The following is a 19,186-nucleotide window of genomic DNA, read 5'->3' on the forward strand; positions in this document are numbered from 1 at the left end:
CGACAGATTCCAATAATTCCACCGTGAAACAGAATACATTGTGTCCAAGACAAAGGGTCCCTGGATAGAGGAAACAGAGTATGAATGGCTGTCTTTGTGCAAGGCGAAAGAAGACAGCTCCAATCTCTATAAAGACCCATCTCAATAAACACCTCCGCAGGCACCCATCTAAGCATCACACATTCTTCTGATTGGCTCTTTCTGAGTGTAATCACACAGCGTGGAAGGCCTAGAATAGATGGTGGAAAAGGTGGCGGTGGGAGAGCTATGGAAGTGATTGGTGGGTGAGAAAAGTGAAAATGAAGGGAAAGAAAGTGGAGGCAGTGGAAGGAGGAAAGTTGTAGTAATGTATATAGAAGAGGAGGAGCGACAATGCACAGGGGGATCATTCGTTGACCCGAAGAGATGAATGGAGCGATACTGTACGGCGAAATGCTGAGAGGAATGGCATGACTCAATGATGAAAGGAACGAGTGATGGAGAGATCAAGAGGGTGATGAATGAGTGTATCCTAGGGTTCACTCTTGTCAGAGGTGCAGCTTCCTATAGGAGAAGTGGGAATGTACACACGCACATGCACACACGCACATGCACAAAGGTAAGGAAGTGGGGCGAGGGCATGTAGTGCAGAGTTTTAATCCTGTACACCAAATAGAGCAGTGGGTATTTCATTAAAGGTTTGTTTCAGGGTGGCCAGACCTGAGAGAAATCCATATTTCATTACTTGTCATCCATCTCTGTCTCTCCTGTGTGTGTGTATGTGTGTGTGTGTGTGTGTATGTGTGTGTGTGTGTGTGTGTGTGTGTGTGTGTGTGTGTGCGTGCGTTTTGGTGTGTGTGTGGGCATGTGCACAATGTCTCCATGTGTGTATCTCCAATTAAATGTACATTCATGCGCACATTCTGATTCCGTCTGTCACTCTGCCCATTTTCTCAGCGTGCATCGCGCTCCCCGCCGCCTCGCACAAACAGACCACCCAACGTTCAGCAAGTGATGGGTTTAATAATACTCACATAAACTACATTGACGTAGTCGTCATCAGACAAAGTCTCCAGCATCTCGCTGACGGAGGTCCTGATCAGATTGAGAGTCAAGCCAGACACACTCCCACTTCTGCAACAACAACAACAAGTACCTGACAGCTTCTCACTGCAATCTGTCTGCTCAGTTCTTGTACTATGGGAATTGACTCAATATAATTAGAAATGCTTCTGCCTTGGGAAATCCATTACATTATGTGACAAATCTAAGAAGGCATGCATTATAATCAGGGGAAATCAGGACTGATGTGAGGAGGTTATGGATCAATGAGGTTTTAAAGTAACTCACGCATCCACAAGGATTAGCATATCTTTGGGTGAGGAAGCTCCTTGAATGTACCTGGATGGATAATAATAAATGAAAGACAAGCTGGAGTGAGACACACACACTCTGATTAGTTAAAAACATGTTGAAGGAGGTTTCATTACAACTCTCAACTCAAGACTATTTACTAACTTTTTCACAGCTTTAAACCCCATTTTACAATTATTACACTTTATTTGGATCCATTACTAATGAAACAACGTTGTTTTGTGAAGCAAGTACAAAATGTGATTATAATTTGTCACAATGCAATTCCACTGAAAGTTGATATACAATAATATGTATTCATCACCTAGCCATTCAACTAAAAGCCACATTAATTTGCAAATACTAATTGAAGTAAACAATTATATATACACCTGAACCGGGTCTTGAATTCTGACCATCATTGAATAAATGTAATGATTCTTGATGTGTTTCTAGCTGTTTTCTTACCATGGCCTCCTGCGGACGTCATACAGGTCAATCTTACTGGGGGTCTTGCGAGCATCCATCCAGGGAGAAGCTTTGAGAGGATATTTATGTGTTGTTAATAACGTTTTCATAATAAAGGGGAATAAAACACAGAATCCAATTTCTGACACCTCTGAATGTCAGACTGATGTGTTGATGTAATTTTCAGCCCAGCAGTGTCTAATCGTTGTCAATCCCACATGTTTTACACTATCTTTATTATGACATGTATTATGTGTTTTCATAAAGAGGTAAAAGACTGGGAAATAAAATAAAATGTTCATCTGAAATGTAAAGCTCGGAGCGCTGGATTCAGATCTATTCAGAGCTATTAGTGAGGAGCACCGCGAAAACAAGCCCGTATGAGCCTGTGTGACTGCCGACTGTATAGTGCATGCTAAGAGGTAAAAACTGGAACAAAGAGGAATAAATTCAGGGCCAATGAAAATTCATGAATATTAGACATAAACCTTTCCCATAAAGCTATATAGTGCCCATGATGACAGAGAATCTCATGAATAGAAATAGCTTGGTACAGAAAAAACTCACGATTGCAAGCAGCACTAGACTAATACAGTTAAAGATAGTATGACACTATCTAGGGTACTACATTTAAAATCAATGCATATTATTTATTGAGCATTTTTGCTCAGTGATGTGTGAACAAAGCAAACCCGTGAATATATTCCCTGGCTGTTTGTTGTTGCAATTAAAAGGCACATGCTGCATCTTACTGCAGGTCAAACAAACAATAATCGGCTGATGACAGCACCTCTGATTTGATATGGGGGGAAACGCACACAGCTTCAGTGTCATGCAAACAGATACACAAACAATTTAGGAGGCCAAATAATAAGGTTTTTTCTCCGTGCTAAATGTCAGACAGAGACGGTTTGTTTGTTATTTACCTGGGTAGTAGCGAGCCAGGCCCGTAGCACTTCCATACACCTGCCAGAGAAGGGTCGGGTCATCCTCTCTGTTCTTTCTAAACACGTCCTCCAATGCCTCGGACCAGTTCAGCTCATTCAGCACAATGGTGGCTGGAAATCCACACACATGAACAAATACATATATTTCAAAAGACAACATATACTAGAGAAAGCGACATTCTAGCACAAAATAAACATTGTAATCAGACTTTGTATTCATGCCTATGTCTGTATTCTGGCATTTGTAGACTGTCCAAGACATGTAGACATCCCAGATTAACACATTCATTAAGATTCACACACACAGGCCCGCTCAGAGTCTGCCCACTCACCCAGCGGGACGCATGAGCAAATATTAAGACAGCACACCCAGCCAGCGCCAGCAGTTAGCAACAGATACTGAGGAGTGGTTTTCAGGCAAGTAATGGGTTTGAAATTAACTTTGTTGACCTAACATGTCTCTCTGTGTGTGTGTGTGTGTGTGTGTGTGTGTGTGTGTGTGTGTGTGTGTGTGTGTGTGTGTGTGTTGTGAGAGGCAACAGGCATTATGGATGTAATGACACAGCACCCAGACAGCTCAGAGCCACACTCACTATGATGGATGGAGACACAGCACATGCTGGCCCAACTCTATCTTTGCTCTGTCTGTTTATTTATTGTTCTTTTTTTTTCTTTCTTCGTTCCTTCTTTTATCTTTATTTATTTTAATGCAGTACTATATGCTTTTCTTTGTGTAAGTGTGCATCTATATCTGCATGCATGTGTGCACGTGTAAGCTTGCATGTGTGTGAGATAGATTGGTATCCTGTATTGGGTGTGACGTGGCTCATTGATGTGCAAAGCAAACAGTGTTCATTAGCATGCATCCCTCTAGAGGGGAGAGTTAATGAAGCCTCGGTTGCCAGGAGTGCATGTTTTTTATTATAGAAAGAGAGATTGAGAGCATGTGTGTGTACGTGTGTGTGTGTGTGTGTGTGTGTGTGTGTGTGTGTGTGTGTGTGTGTGTTTGTGTGTATGTGTGCACAGTAATGTATTTCCCTCATCAAGGTTAGAATTTTAAAGAGAAAGGGAGAGAAAATATCACTACAGCCCTTGTTAGATAATGAGAAAATTACAATATTTATGTGTGATTTTTGAGTAAAGACTGATGAAGACAGACAAGGCAGGTAGATAGCTACATATCTACACACAGGCCTCATAGCAGTTTATATAGCTGTACAGTTAGATACACACAACATATATACACGTACATACATACATACATACATACAGACAAACCAAACACATCTAAACCAGTAGTAATATGTTGCTTTTTAATGTCTCCATTGGTTTTGAGTACTCCTGAGTTAGTCATAATATTTAATAAGATAAACTCCTGCTGCTTCATAAGGGATATAGCATCCTCTTGTCGCCCATATTGCCACTGACACTAATGAATTCCCTGGCTGCACTCGGCATGGCTTTGATGCCACACTGAATCTACAACCTATGATGACTTCATCTCAGTGGAATATAAGGGCTGCAATATAACTCACTAACGTGACATAGATTAGTTTATTTTGAATGTTAAAGAGTACATTATTGTTTCACTGCTATAAATAAAGTAGGTTATCCCCTATGCTCTCATCATATCCTTTATGTCTAGAAAAGAATGCTACCTCCACAAAAGGAGAATGCCCTAAAGCAGGGGTATTCAACTAAAATTCTAAGAGGTCCAGTTAGAGAAAATTTCCGCGAGCAAAGGTCCGGAGCATCATAATGTCTAACTTGCGTTATGAATTAGTGTGAGATATATTGAAGTAGCCCAGTAGCTGTATCAACGTCTGCACGTCATCAACAACTGACTGTCAAATCTAATAAAGAAAGTACAATTTAAAAACATTTAGACAATATTTATTTAACATTTAACACTTAACATTGAACTATACATATATATAATACTGTATATATATATATATATATATATATATATATATATATATATATATATATATATATATTACTGTAGATATGTATAATGGTCTTCTCGGGCTCCATTTAAAAATAAAATTGAGAAAATAAATAAAATAGCTTTTGAAAAACTGTGCATCTTAAAATAAAGTGCTTAATTTTAGAAAAATAAAATAAAGTGTAGCAGCAGCTTGAGTTTCCCTTTTTCTTTAACTGTTTCACATCTTGATTTAACTCTCAACCAATGTTAGAATAAATCAGTCTCAACACATCTTAACAATTGAACAGTTTAACCCAGGCTAGCACATCCTGGGTTAAACATTTCTCTGTGGCTGATGATGCTGACAGGTGGCCTGTTTGCTTTATTTTGTCACAAATCAAAATCACATTGAGCTCTGAGTGCTTATTTTCTGTGCCCTCAGTTCAGACTTGAGTGGGTATGTTTGGTCAAAAACGTTGTGCTTTGTCTCATAGTGGCGTTTCACATCACCACTTTAATGAGCACCACGGTCTCTGAGCATATGAGACGCTGGTGTTGTGCTCCCAGTGAGAAGGATGAACATGAATGAGTCCATTCTGGGTTGAAAGCTCTGTTGACTTCTCTCTTCTTGGAGAGCGCCATGAGTAGTTATTTTTCTCTCCCTGTCTGCCGCTCACTCGTCTCTTCGTCTGTGTTTCTCTCCCTTTCTGCGTCTTCTCTTCCTGTATCGCTAACTCGTCTGTCACGCGCCTCTCGCCTCTCATCTGTCTGTATTCAGAGTCGCAATGTTTGCCGCCTGGAATGCACAGATTTGATTGGCTGAGTAGCATCACGTGGGATGTCTTAACTTGCATGCAATTGGTCTGTGAGTTTCCTGAACCGCTAAACCAGTGCCATAAAAACGAAAAAAGCTGCGCCGGTTAAAATAGAAGCGCCCAATCAAAATTGAAAATCCCTTAATAATGCATTGATTATAGGTCCGGGTCCGGATAAGGTCGGCGTCTGGGTCCGGACTCGGAACGCGGTCCTGTCTGTTAGTGACCCCTGCCCTAAAGCATACCCTGCTTTTCATCTATTTTAATCTAAATGGGACCATCATTTACAAAATGAACATCATGTTGTATTGAAGACGACTTGGAACTCATTTATGTAATTTTCTCATAGACTTCTATACATACAGACTTATTTTTACAACCAGTGGAGGTGTCCCCTACTGGGTATTCGAAGAAATGCAGGTTTAAAACACGTCTGCATTGGCTTAAATCTCCTTGGTCCTAACGTAACAGAATCTGCCTGACAGCACCTCCTAAGTTAACAATTAACATGTCATATCTTGTTTGTTTAGTACATACAAACAATGAAGTGTAAGTGTGATGACAAAGGTCACAATGAGAAACCAAAGAGGGGTGGAGTCTGAGCCAGAGACTGGAGGTGTAGGGCTCTTAATAATGGGGGGATGACGTTGAAAAAGGATTTTATTATAAAAATGGAAACTAATCTATCTCACTCCCAGTGTTGTGCCTCTGAGTGTTGCTGTCTTTCTTGTTGGCTGGTTTATTCTGTTCGTTTCAGAAGAGAAAGACTGCTAGCTTAGCATGCTATGAATGTTTTTTTTAACTAGCCCCCGTTGGGTGTCATATATATTATACAAATACATTTTCACACGTGTGACCATTACCTTCACTGGACCAACAGATGTGGCTTTTGTGATCTTTCTGTCATCTGAATGTCTGCTTCCTAATGTACACTCGTCTCACACGCGTGATTTGCTGCTGCTGCCTGTAGAAGGTGATTTCATAAACTTGCCTCTCACTTTACCAGGAAAATTCAATTTTCTCCAGCTGAGCAAAGGCTATTCCTGGAACATTTATAGGGTGGAGATCAAATTGGAGAGTTGAAACCTCAATAACATATGAATCCTCTGTCTCTTTTTTCTTCAGTCATACAAAATACACAATTCTGCATGTGCGCCAACATCTGAAACAGTATACGAGCAAGTGAAAACTGAAAGACACATATTGTTCCCGTTAAACATTGAATACATTCATTCCCTATCCCATTTTCATCAGCGCTACATGCTCAATCTTAACCCTTAGTCTAACTTGTTGGGTCTCTTTCATCTCACGAAGATCAGACTTCAGCCCTAGACAGGTCCCAGTAGCTCAGCGTATCTATGCATATTCATTAGATTACCAATAAACAGCATCCCTGACTGAAAAGCTTTATGAGGACACGCAGCCCAGATTATGGCAAGAGAGTTTTTTCTAGAAAGAAAATGAAAAAGTCACATCGAGTTCAAAAGCATGCTAATAAACCAGGCTTGCACTTTTACAGATAAAAGACACAGACAACAATGTGTGCCCATCCCTATCCCTCATCTCTGCCCCTGTGTTTGGGGTCAGAGGAAAGGTGACGTGTGTAACCTTGGGGACAGGCGGTTCCCCAGCAGGCTGACGTCCATGCTGAGGAAGTCACTTCATTCTCCTGTCCCTGCAAGTCACTGCTGACGCACCACATCCCACTGTACACTAATTAGTGAATATCTAAACACATACACACAGACACACAGTCTCACACAGCCACATATAAAAATACACAAGCACAAGCCAAGCAGTAACAGCGCAGCCTGATGGTTAGAGGAACTATCCTGTAATTAGACTCATGTTCAAACTCCATGTGTCCTGGTAAGCTATCCTTGAGCAAGGCACCGGACGCTTTATTGCTCATTGTAAAAGTCCGTCCACACCGTGAATGATAACTAAAAATAAAACTATAAATATGTTGTTTAATATCACGTTCAGAGCGATTTGATGAACGATAGAAACACTGACAATCTATCTGAATACAAAGGTGTATTTGTACCACACAGGAGGTAGATTAGTAAAATGGCCTTTGAACATATTTTCTTTCAGCAATAAAGTGTGTCTCTCTCTCTCTCTCTCTCTCTCTCTCTCTCTCTCTCTCTCTCTCTCTTCTGCACAGCAGTAGCTAGTAGCAGTAACAGTTTTCTTATTCATATCCTTAATTTCTTTATATGTGCAAAGTACAGCAGTAACATCATCAATATCCATTTTGGGGCCCCGACACAGCTGAAGTGTGTCTTCGCGCCACAGAAGTTGCGCCATCGTATATTTACAGAAGTTATCAACAGTGCAGATGCTCACATCGTTATTTGTAGTTATCTTTCTTGGTGTGGACGGCCGTTAAGTCACACTATGATAAGAGTACCCCTCAAGTGCTTAAAATGTAAAAATAGAAGAAAAGAAAGCTGTTCAAATATAATATATAATTCAGACCACATTTAAGATATTCAACAGACCATCCTTAAGTCATTGACATTCAGCTTGAGCTGTGCTAATGTCACAGGGACTCTAGAGAATCAAATTACTCTGAACCACTCAAGGTAAATGTCACCACATGATGATGAAATTATCAGAAATGTCCTTTTTTAACAAACAGGGCAAATACACTGTAACAGATGCTTTACTGTGAAGAAAGACATTTCAAAAGTGGAATGGCAAAAGGCCAATGGTGCAGTCACATGCTCCTCGGGTCCCAAGTTGGGAATTCGTTCTTCCGACTTCAGTGTGTCCATGAGCTTTAAGTCGTGGAAATAACATGAACGCTACAAAAAGATGTCTTGTATTTTATTGCTCAGAGCATTCAAACAACACGTTCATAGCTGTTTAGGTGTAGGTTTCCGACACCACACGAATGCAACACAAATGCCCTATCTCGCAATTTTAACAAAAGTGAAACATAAATACGCCTTGGGACGCATGAAGAGGATGAACCAAAAGACTCATTATCAAAACCTTGCTAGGTTTTCTTATGTTCTTAGGTTTTCTGCCCAAAAAGCATCAATTCATTTCATTTAGAGGACCTTTAATTCTATTCATTAAAATCCAGAGGACACACGGCTTAGCCAAGAGACAGTTGAGTACAGGAGAGGATCATATTATGCTGTGTTTTTTTAAACCATCATTTAACCATGAGCAAATTTGCAAGAGGAATAATCTGTAAACAACATTTCATAATGGGTTGGCGTGTCACTTGTATCCATGGTTACCACTTGGTTGTGTGTGTGTGTGTGTGTGTGTGTGTGTGTGTGTGTGTGTGTATGTGTGTGTACTCACAACCATCATAAATGTCAGTGGGGATGTGGACAGCCGTGTGGTTGTGATCAGTCAAACGTTTAAATGACAGGTCCTCTTTAAAGTCTGGGCGAATCCTGTATTTCCTTCCCTTTGTCTCATTTGCATCCAGCTGAGGGGAAAAGAAAATCAAGATGCAGACAGTAATGCTTTTTATGTGTTTAAGATATCATTCAAAGCCTTTATTATATTTGCTGAAGCATCATTGCATGCAAGAAACAGTTTGTGGGTTTATTTAAAAGCACAGGACTGATTATACATCCTCCTGTCTGATGTGATAATGTCATCGCTGCACTTTTTACACCCTCCCAGCTTGTTTAAGAATATACTGTGTAGCATCATCGAGCGTATTCTTAATGATATCTTGCTTTTTCGCCTTTCTTATCATCTTCACTTTGGAGGAGTAGCAGGAGACAGCCAGATTGTCTATGCCCCTTGTGGAGATATATAACTCCTAGTGTGCATTCTCCAATTCACATCAATGAGAGCATTACAGACAGTGAGATATATGAAGAAAAGCATGATGAGATATGGAGGAAAGAATGCAGGGTGGAGAGGGAATGAGGTGGTGAGTTGGAGGGAGACAAAAAAAAGCAAGAGGGGGAGGGAGAGAGTGTGAACAGTTGCTTCCTAATAAAGCAACAGTGTAGCCAGCTCATACATCTCATCTGTCAATTAGAGGAGAAACATGGCAGAAACCTCCTCACCTGAGAGAGGGAGGGAGGAGGGATAACGGAGAGGAAGCTACACGGAAAGAAACGCCTGAAGAGGAGGCAAAAGAGGGAGGGATTGCAGTGAAAGGCTGAGGCAAAGCAAGGGTGGAAAAATAAGATATGGATGTGGCGAATAGAAGATGGAAAAAAAAAGAGGAGAGGACTTTTCATGGGTTGAAATGGAAGGAGAGCAAATAGGCGGAAGGGAAAAAAGCACACTCACATTGTCCTTTGCGTTGTAGTAGGAGATTTCATCACCCTGTAAACAAGTCACAAAGAAGCACAAATATAACTTTGTGGCTGCTTTAGGGTGCAACATTTATGCAATCATGATATGCTGAATCCATTTCTAAACAGCTCTTTATTTTGTTGGCAGGCAACTCCATTAGTAAATTCTCCAATTTTATGTTAATGAGGACACTAGTCTGTGCTACCAATCAAATGAATACGGTATGAGTTAAGCTGTGAGTGTATGAGTGTGCAGAGTATTCCTCTTTTTACATCTGTGCCTACAGCAATTTGCAATGCTCCAGGGAAGCATTTTCCTTGCCATTGAGATGGCAATATGGTAATTCACATCTCAGACACATCTATAACTGTGTGTGTGACAAGTCATTTTCCTGACCACCTCTTTACTCTGCGTTATAATTGTGTGCCACTGTGGTTCTTAGAAAGCACAGTATCTGACATCTGAAAGGGGCATGATGCGTCATAATACAGAGTATAATATGCAATAAGCCAATTTAGTAATGGAGCTGTAATCACTGCTAATGACATACAGACGCAAACAGATTAAATTTATTCAGACAATGAAAGGAATTTATGGCCTGTGAATCCAGACTACGTGTAGGACCTTTAATGTTTGTGTGTCTGTGTATTTTCCGGTGTTTCACCCACATACAGTATATAATGCCCACACATAAAACGTGCACATATTCAATAGATTCTTATGCAGGTATTCCTATAAGTGTGTGTCTGTATTTTTGTGTCCCTCCGTTACCTCAAACTCGTCTTTCCAGTTATGCTCCATCTGGAAGTTCTCAGCGGCTGTGGCCAATTTCTGGGGAGTGAAATATGACAGGGATTTAGATTGGAAACTGCACAAGGTAAGCCTCCTTCACAGCATCAGTCTAATTATAGAAAACCTGAGCAAAAGAGAGTATGTAAAAAAAAAAAAAAGCACGATGGAGACCATCCTGGAGACGGAGAAGTGATTATGATCTCACTTTCGGAGCTCAAACCACAGGGCTATCACGGTCTTACAGCACTGTCCGCTAAAGGCCACAGCACAGCGTCGTACTAGCAGAATGAAAAGGTTGTGTTGTAAGAGAGTAGTGTGTCTGTGTGAGTGTGACTGAAAGAAACATGAAGAGAAATGGGGAGTCAGCAGAGTAAGAAACGGCAGATCAATGAATATAGATGAATAAAGTCAAGTGCAAATGGTTTATCAACTGAAGGTCCGTCAATCAAATTGGATAAAATAACAGGGGGATATAAATGTAATTAATGTCACCATTGCTCTATATATCTCTCTAACATGCACACACTCACATTGAGCAATAGAGAAAAAGAGAATAGCGGTAAGAGTACTTTCTTTATTGTACTGGAACACTTCTCATGCAGTACAAGCAATAACGGCATGCAGAAACTAAACAGCACATATTTATCACTCTGGTAACAAATGAGTCTTAAGTGCTCTGTAGACATCCAGGGTAGTATTTATTCATAACTGAAACATCATGAGTGTGGAATTGCATGCTATATTGGATTACTATATGATGTTGAGACATATTTAGACATCGCTTTCCAATAGCACAATACATTCAACGCTTTAACAGGATTTCTTTATGATCTTTCACGGTTTGATTCCATCTTCATTCTTTCCTTTGTGGGGAAATGAGGGTAATACTGAGAAGAACACTAACAAGAAAGCAATGACACATAAAAGGAGGGAGACAGACAGACATCTGATTCTACATTTTACAGTTGATGCGTTTAACTACTATGATGTTTGGCTATATCTTATTCAGTTATTGCATGCATATGTAAAGACTTTTTCCAAATGTCACTACTGATGCCTAGTGCGCTGAAACAAAAATGCCCTATCAGAATGAAGTTAACATTTTAGATGTGAGCTTTCCTTTGCTTCAAAAAAAGTAAATGTGGCAGAAAGAGCACTTAATGAATTTTACATGATAACATTTCTTGATACAAACTTCCTGAATAACATAGTTGCACGGTTCACCTTTAATTATAATATTATCATTATTAATAATAATAATAATAATAATAATAATAATAATTATCATTATTAATAATAATAATAATAATAATAATAATAATTATCATAATAAATATTCATATATGTGAAGAGAAAATATATGTGTAAATATCTTTTGACTGCCGCTGTCCAAAGCTGCCTTTAACTCTCGGCTTGTTCTGCCCGCAGTGCTGCAGCTGGGGAGTTAGTGAGTTAGTGAGTTAGTAAGTTAGTGAGTTGGTGAGTTAGTTAGTTAGTTAGCATGGTAGCTTTGTGACACGTAACGAAGTGTCTCTCCACAATGTGCCGCTTTGCCGTCGCCCCGCAAATGAGGCGTACACACTTTTCTTTCACTGTTGTAAAACAATTATTATTCCTCCCAATCATTATGAAAATAGTTAGTTTTCTTTCGCTTTTCTGCCATGTTTAGTGTAAAAAATGCCCCTAGCGTCCCATCGTAGCTGCTCCCGCTAGCGTATCTCAGCGAAAAGGGAAATAGAGATTTGGCTTGCGCGTGGAACTCTGACCCCAGACAGGGTCAGAGTTCATATACATAAAACATTTGAGTTTTTTAAATTCTATATTCAATATTGTCATTTTAAAAGAAAGACTAATTCAGGTGTTATTGATTTAAAAACAAACAAACAGCAAAACAATTAAATACAAATTTTAGACGGATCTCCATGGTGACTAGTGCTATTTGTAGAACATGCCCTGCAGGCGTCTCACGTGGTCCCTGCGGGCGACTCACGTGGTCCCTGCGGGCGTCTAAGTGCCAGAGGGCACCGCGTTGGCTAACCCTGGACTAGATGTTAACCATTTCACGCATATTGGCCACTTCAGTGGACAGCTGTTCAAAAGCAATCCCCTTGTATATCCATGGGTTATGATGGTATAGTAGCTCACCATCCACCACAGTGGACTCTAGTCACTAGAGTCCACTGTGGAGAAAATGTATGGGATGATGCACTAGAGCAGTGTCACTCATTGCGCGGCTCACGAGCCTCCTGTGGCTCGCCAAGCTTTAATTGGTGACTCGCATGGCAGTAGGCTAAATAAAGGGGTGATAGATATGATTATGCAGTCAATACAGATATTTCATAAAAACACTAAAAACAAGCAGGGCTATTACATACAACCCATTAAAACAGAGTCTGCTCTATTAGCCTACAAATAATATGGAATAATACTTGATAAAATATGTAAATATAGACTAGAAACAAGATATTTAAACTTGCTTGGCCCAACCCTATTGACTTTGTCCTATCAATGTGGCTCTCATCTAAAACATAGTGAAGACCACTGCACTAGAGTCTAGTGCAGGGGTCGGGAACCTTTTTGGCTGGGAGAGCCATAAAAGCCAAATATTTTTTTATGTATTTCCTTGAGAGCCATGTATTTAATAAAATTGTATGCAACTTTATGCGTGCATTTTTAAGTTTAACACGTCTCCGAGTACTAAAAGCGCTATCAGTGTTTCATTGAACAGGTGCTCTTTTATTAAATAAACTAAATGCTTATGTTATTTATCTCCTTATAAACCAACTAGAGCATTGCGCTCCCAAACTGCAGGGTTAGTCTCTAAGAGTACAATGGGAGCCAGAGCCTTCAGCTATCAATCTCCTCTCCAGTGGAACCAGCTTCCAGTTTGTGTTCGGGAGGCAGACACCCTCTCCACATTTAAGAGCAGGCTAAAGACTTTCCTTTTTGATAAAGCTTATAGTTAGGGCTGGCTCAGGTTTGCCTTGGATCAGCCCCTAGTTATGCTGCTATAGGCTTAGACTGCCAGGGGACACCTCCCTGCTCTCCTTCTCTTCCTCTCACCTCCCCTCCCTCTCTATCTGTATGTATTTATGTAAATCTATGTTACTAACACAGCATCCGGGGTATCATCCCCGGAGTTTCTATGTCTCTCATGTGGCAGGTTGCCACTAATAAGGTTTACGTCAGGATCAGGAATCGTGGCTGCGTCTGCTGCCCTGGTCCTACTGGACACCGGGAAGCCTTTTTGACATTTTCCTGGATTCATCCATACTTTCTCTTTTTCAACACAACATCATTTCTGTCAAATGTTGTATTTGTACTATGTTGTTTATCCTGTACACACAACATCTATTGCACATCTGTCCATCCTGGGAGAGGGTTCCCTCCTCAGTTGCTCTCCCTGAGGTTTCTTCCATTTTTCCCCCTTTAATTATGGGATTTCTTTTAGGAAGTTTTTCCTTATGCGATGCGAGGGTCTAAGGACAAAGGGTGTCGTAACCTGTACAGCCTGTAAAGCACACTGAGACAAATATATAATTTGTGATATTGGGCTATATAAATAAATTTGATTTGATTTGAAGGCAATTATATCTGGCCCGCAAGAAAATATCATATGTCTATCATAACTGCCGCGCCGCTTTTGGTAATTAAATCAATGCATGGCACAACCACGGGGAAATACATATTTGAGGAAGTATCTAAATGTGTGAGAAATTGAAACTGTCCCGGGACAAACTGACGTGACTGACGACAGATGGAGAGTCTGCGATGTGGTGAAAAGAGTGGATTGGTGGGCAGGATGCAGGAGAAGATGCAGCTGATGGTGTATCACTGCATCATACACCAGGAAGCGCTGTGTTGTAAAGCTCTGGAGATGGAACATGTAATAAGCACTGTAACACAGACAGGAAACTTTATAAGAGTCAATTTAAGTCTTTTCTGAACATGGCGGTGCGATGGCTGAGTCGAGGGAAAGTGCTGAATAGATTTTTCGAGTTTCGGAAATCTGCCAGTTTTTGGAAAGCAGAGAGAAACACACTACAGATCTCTGGGACGATGTGAGCTGGCCTTTATGTGCGACATAACGCATAATAATAATATAATATAATAATAAAGCATCTCACTGTTAAACCTTCAGCTTCAGGGTCGTGTGATCACGGACATGTATGATGCAGTGAGAGCGTTCCAAGCCGAGCTGCCTGTGGGAGACTCTGATGCAGAAGGAAACTTTGGTCACTACGTGTTTCCAAACACTGACAAACCATCTCCACCGCCTCTTCCCGACTGATTCTGCTGATCAACTGAGCGCATTTGTCGACTTTGCAGCTGAGAAATTATAATTGACTGCTCAGCAATCCGTTTGCAGTTGATTTAAATATGTTCCATATCTTTTTGTACTTTATCCAATATGTGTATCCTGTTCAATAAATGTGGACCGTGTTTGGCCCTCGACGTAGTCCCAGTTTTTAATGTTGGCCCTCTCTGTGATTGAGTTTTGACACTGCTTGCTTTGCACAGTTTGTCCTCTGCTCGGTTTCCCGAAGGGCGGGGCTTCACTGCCGACACACATATGTGCGCACACACCCACAGTCAGTGAAAGGGCGGAGGAAAGTAGAGGGGAGAACTAAAAAAGAAAATCCGCTGCTAAAAGTTTTACTTTAAAATGACACAGTATAATTATTTATTACTTGATTACTAAAAATGTCAGCTCAAATTTGTCTGCGAGCCATATTGTGTCATCGAAAAAGCCATATATGGCTCGCGAGCCATAGGTTCCCGACCCCTGGTCTAGTGCATCATCCCATACATTTTCTCCCACTGGCGAGCCGTTGTAAGTGCAATACAAATTTCTAAAAACTAAGATGGCCGAAGGAATTCCAGAAACGCTGAGCAGCTCAGAAATATCTTGCCAATACGTCTGTCGTCAGAGATCCTTTCAGATAAAAAAACATTTGGAAACATCAAGTAAAATCTAAGGAGAAATATGATTGCGAACATTTCGAGTATTATTAGTATTAGTAAGAAATGTCACTAATGATCATGCGTCACTGCTATAACTACAATGCATACTATTACTGCAACTTTGTTTTTTCATCTGCTGTTACTTTTTTGTCTGCAAGTCAATTGATCTATGTATTCAGAATGAAACTTGCAGTTTTTGTAACAAAAACAAATCGTTGTGCAGATTAGTGCCATTATGTGAGTAACAGTTAGGCTAGGGCAGGGGTCGGCAACCTTTACTATCTAAAGAGCCATTTTGCCCCTCTTCCACCAAATAAGATTTGTCTGGAGCCGCAAAACATATGTCATAACACATCTTATAGATTTAATATATAGTATACTATATTTGTTGCATTTATGAAATTACAGAATGACAATAAAAGAAACTGTTGCTATTTTTAAACTGTTTTAACAAAGGAAAACACCAAACTCTTTTGGAGAGAAGGAAGAAATACACGGGCATGTTTAGGCCTACTTTGAAATAAATTAAACACAGAATTATGCAGGCATATTTGAGTCCTCCCCATATTTGTTGAATAAAATAAAATAAAATGAATATAATATAAAAATGCACAAAACAATAAAAAATACAATATAAAAATGAAATGAAAAAAAAACGTATAGCTGCAGCCTAATATCTTAAAAAGAGTAAACATAATAAAATAGGTCAGTTTGTACTTAATTATGTCCGTTTCAGTGTGTTTTCATCCACATGGAGGTGGTGATCATTTATTTGGCTTTTAAACAATTCACAACAGCCTCACAAATGTCCCACAAAATGTCTTTCAACATTACATTTTCTGTTGTTTGCTAATTGCTCGCCACATATCAAACACACAGTGAGCCAGCATTGTTGACAGGGAAAGCAAATGTATCTGTCCACGCAGAATTAAACAATTTTCCTCCGAAACGTATATTTTTTTGGTTTTATTCATGGTTAACATACCGAGTTAGGCGGGGGGTCTGCAACTCAGGATAAGCCACCTGCAGGGAAAGGCACCGCGCCCGTAGACGCAGTACAATGTGACGCATTTTTTAGTTGACGAATTTTAAAAATATTTTATTTCAGTGTCACAATATCATCTCGAATTCCAAGATAAGAGGCGTTCCCTTTGAAAGATTGTCCACTGTGCAAAAAAAAATACATGTTCCATGTTCTTTTTTGTCAAAGCTACAGGGAGCCACTTCATAAGGGTTAAAGAGCCGCATGTGGCTCCTGAGCCGCAGGTTGCAGACCCCTGTCCTATATGTTGTGCAATGTGTGATAGAAATGTCTAATGGATAGTGGAGCAAATCTGATTTAATTGAGAATGATGCTGGTGATGGAAAAAGAGAGATTAGAAAATGCTAGTAGTGACAGTGGAGCTGAGGATGCTAGTGTTGTAATAGTATTAGAATATGTTAAAATATGTGAATTAGTTTAACAGCAATTTAATTATTGGTTTGTTAAATACATATTTCTTCAGTTAAAAACATAAACACCTGCTTAAATGTGAAAACATAAACTTAAAAAATAAGTACAATTATTTATTTTCATGCCTTAATTGGAAACACATAGGAAAATATCTTGACTTGAGTTATCATAATTCATGTAAAATTATCTCACTTAGAAGGGTGAACAAGTTAAGGGGTTACTATAAAATAAGTGAGATTCCAAGGCAGAAATTAGGGATAGAAACAAACAGAAACTGACACTACTGCACAAGACCTTATATGTTCACTCAGGCAAATCCACACAGATCAAACCTTCGCCTGGCCCTGGTCTGCCCTTCTCCAACTGTACAAGGTAAGGACTACACTGACTACACTGTGAAGGGAAGCATTGCCCTCAAATAAACCCACCTGTCTGACACACTGACTTTCTTTACAACAGCTAAGTTACCATAGTACCATACCATAATTAATTGACGCAATTATAATTGATGACGGTAAACTGTATTTATAGCTGAATCTCTGTCTGGTACCCATCTGTTGGATTGTGCAAGTAGGAAAGTATAACAAAGGCCATGTCAGATCTGTGCATGAGTAAAAACTGGATGGGTGCTGCTTATAGTATATGTCGTTCTGTAAGTGTGGGTATAAATGTGTATATGTGTGTCTATGGCCATGTGTCTGCTGTCGGCATCGATTCCATTCTTGATCAACAGTCCCATCCCTTTGGCCTCCAGTCCTGGGCTCTGTTCCAGAACTGTCTCCACCTCCTCTGTACTGGCTGTCAGCAGCTAAATATACACTCCATTTGGGCCATAAAATCACACATACACACACTAAAACAAAATAGTGACCATGAAGTTCTTACGCACCATGTTCGTCACTTGCAAAAATAACAAGTTCCATCACTGCATCAAGTACTTAAACATATGTTTTGGATTTATAAATTGTGTCCATCAAATGCTCGACGATGGCGCTTGCTTTCAGACATTGACAGTGTTTAGACTATTTCATTCATTCCGTCTAGAGATTTACATCTGAATCAATAGCTCTAATTAAAGTAGAACAATTTCATGAGTTATCTGAAAACATTTCTGATTTGAAGCCATATAATGCCAACAGATAGTCGGTGTCTTGTTATCCACTCTAAGAATCTCCACATGGTACCGGTACAGTTTTTTTCCACTTGAAATCATGTGATGGTCATCCAAGCCTACGTGCTGTTAATGCTTTTGCATCAACAACATCTAACATCTAATGCGTTAATGTGCATTCAGAGGTTTTAACACAATATGTGAGGTTAAGAGGTAGAACTGGGTGGTCGTAAAAAAATCCCAGTAATTTCTTATAAATAGTTAAATTCAGTGACACCTACATTGCAAATACTTACAAGGTTTGACAAAGTACAAAATAAAAACCTGGTTCTTCATGTTTTTCTTTTTATTGAAAAAACAAAAGATAAGATTTAAGACAGTAATAATGAGCCACCTGAGGAAAAGCGGGAGTAGCAGTTTATATCCATGCTGAAAAGGATAACGTCCTGAAGGCCTTGTCATCAGCTAATATCAATGTCTCATCGCATCATGTTAATGTCACACCTATTAACTAACTGAGTTTTATCACTTCACAAATCCAGACCATCTTTCAAATATTTTTTATTTGCTAATTGCATAGTATCGTACCACTGCAAATGCATGCAGAAACACACAAATACAGCGGTGCATCAACATATGGCTCTTGATTACAAACCTCTCCTTGATGTTGTATGTGATATGTTACACAAGTACAAGCAACATATGTCCAATACTTAATACATTAAGCGTCATGCTCTCGCAATGTGTTTGACATTAAACGAGAATATTGGACGACAGGGTTTTGGGTCAATATACCCTTCTCCCTCACACACATACTGTTTATGAACATCCGCATGCAAATCCACACACACACACACACACACACACACACACACACACACACACACACACACACACACACAGACACACGCACGCACACGCACATGCACACACACACACACACACACAACACACGCACACACACACACACACACACACACACACACACACACACACACACACACACACACACACACACACAGCTCCTAAGAGAGCAGACCGACAGGGTTGTTAAAAATTCATGACAGGGCTTTGACGAGGCTCCTCTCCCCT

General features: G+C 39.9%; 1 protein-coding gene across 2 annotated transcripts in view; it reads right to left on the bottom strand.

Moving 5' to 3' along the window:
• LOC115009736 (voltage-dependent calcium channel subunit alpha-2/delta-1) overlaps positions 1-19,186 on the bottom strand; it is a 64,911-nt gene that overhangs the window by 29,366 nt on the left and 16,359 nt on the right. For both annotated transcript variants that reach the window (XM_029433934.1, XM_029433933.1), the window contains exons 4-10: positions 10,545-10,604; positions 9,768-9,803; positions 8,814-8,943; positions 2,727-2,858; positions 1,801-1,870; positions 1,330-1,380; positions 1,014-1,113 (exon numbers count right to left, since the gene is read on the bottom strand). In XM_029433934.1, the coding sequence (XP_029289794.1) occupies positions 1,014-1,113; positions 1,330-1,380; positions 1,801-1,870; positions 2,727-2,858; positions 8,814-8,943; positions 9,768-9,803; positions 10,545-10,604 (579 nt within the window). The remainder of the gene's footprint in view (positions 1-1,013; positions 1,114-1,329; positions 1,381-1,800; positions 1,871-2,726; positions 2,859-8,813; positions 8,944-9,767; positions 9,804-10,544; positions 10,605-19,186) is intronic.

Source organism: Cottoperca gobio, chromosome 6 (assembly GCF_900634415.1).
Source record: "Cottoperca gobio chromosome 6, fCotGob3.1, whole genome shotgun sequence".
NCBI classification, from domain to species: Eukaryota; Metazoa; Chordata; class Actinopteri; order Perciformes; family Bovichtidae; genus Cottoperca; species Cottoperca gobio.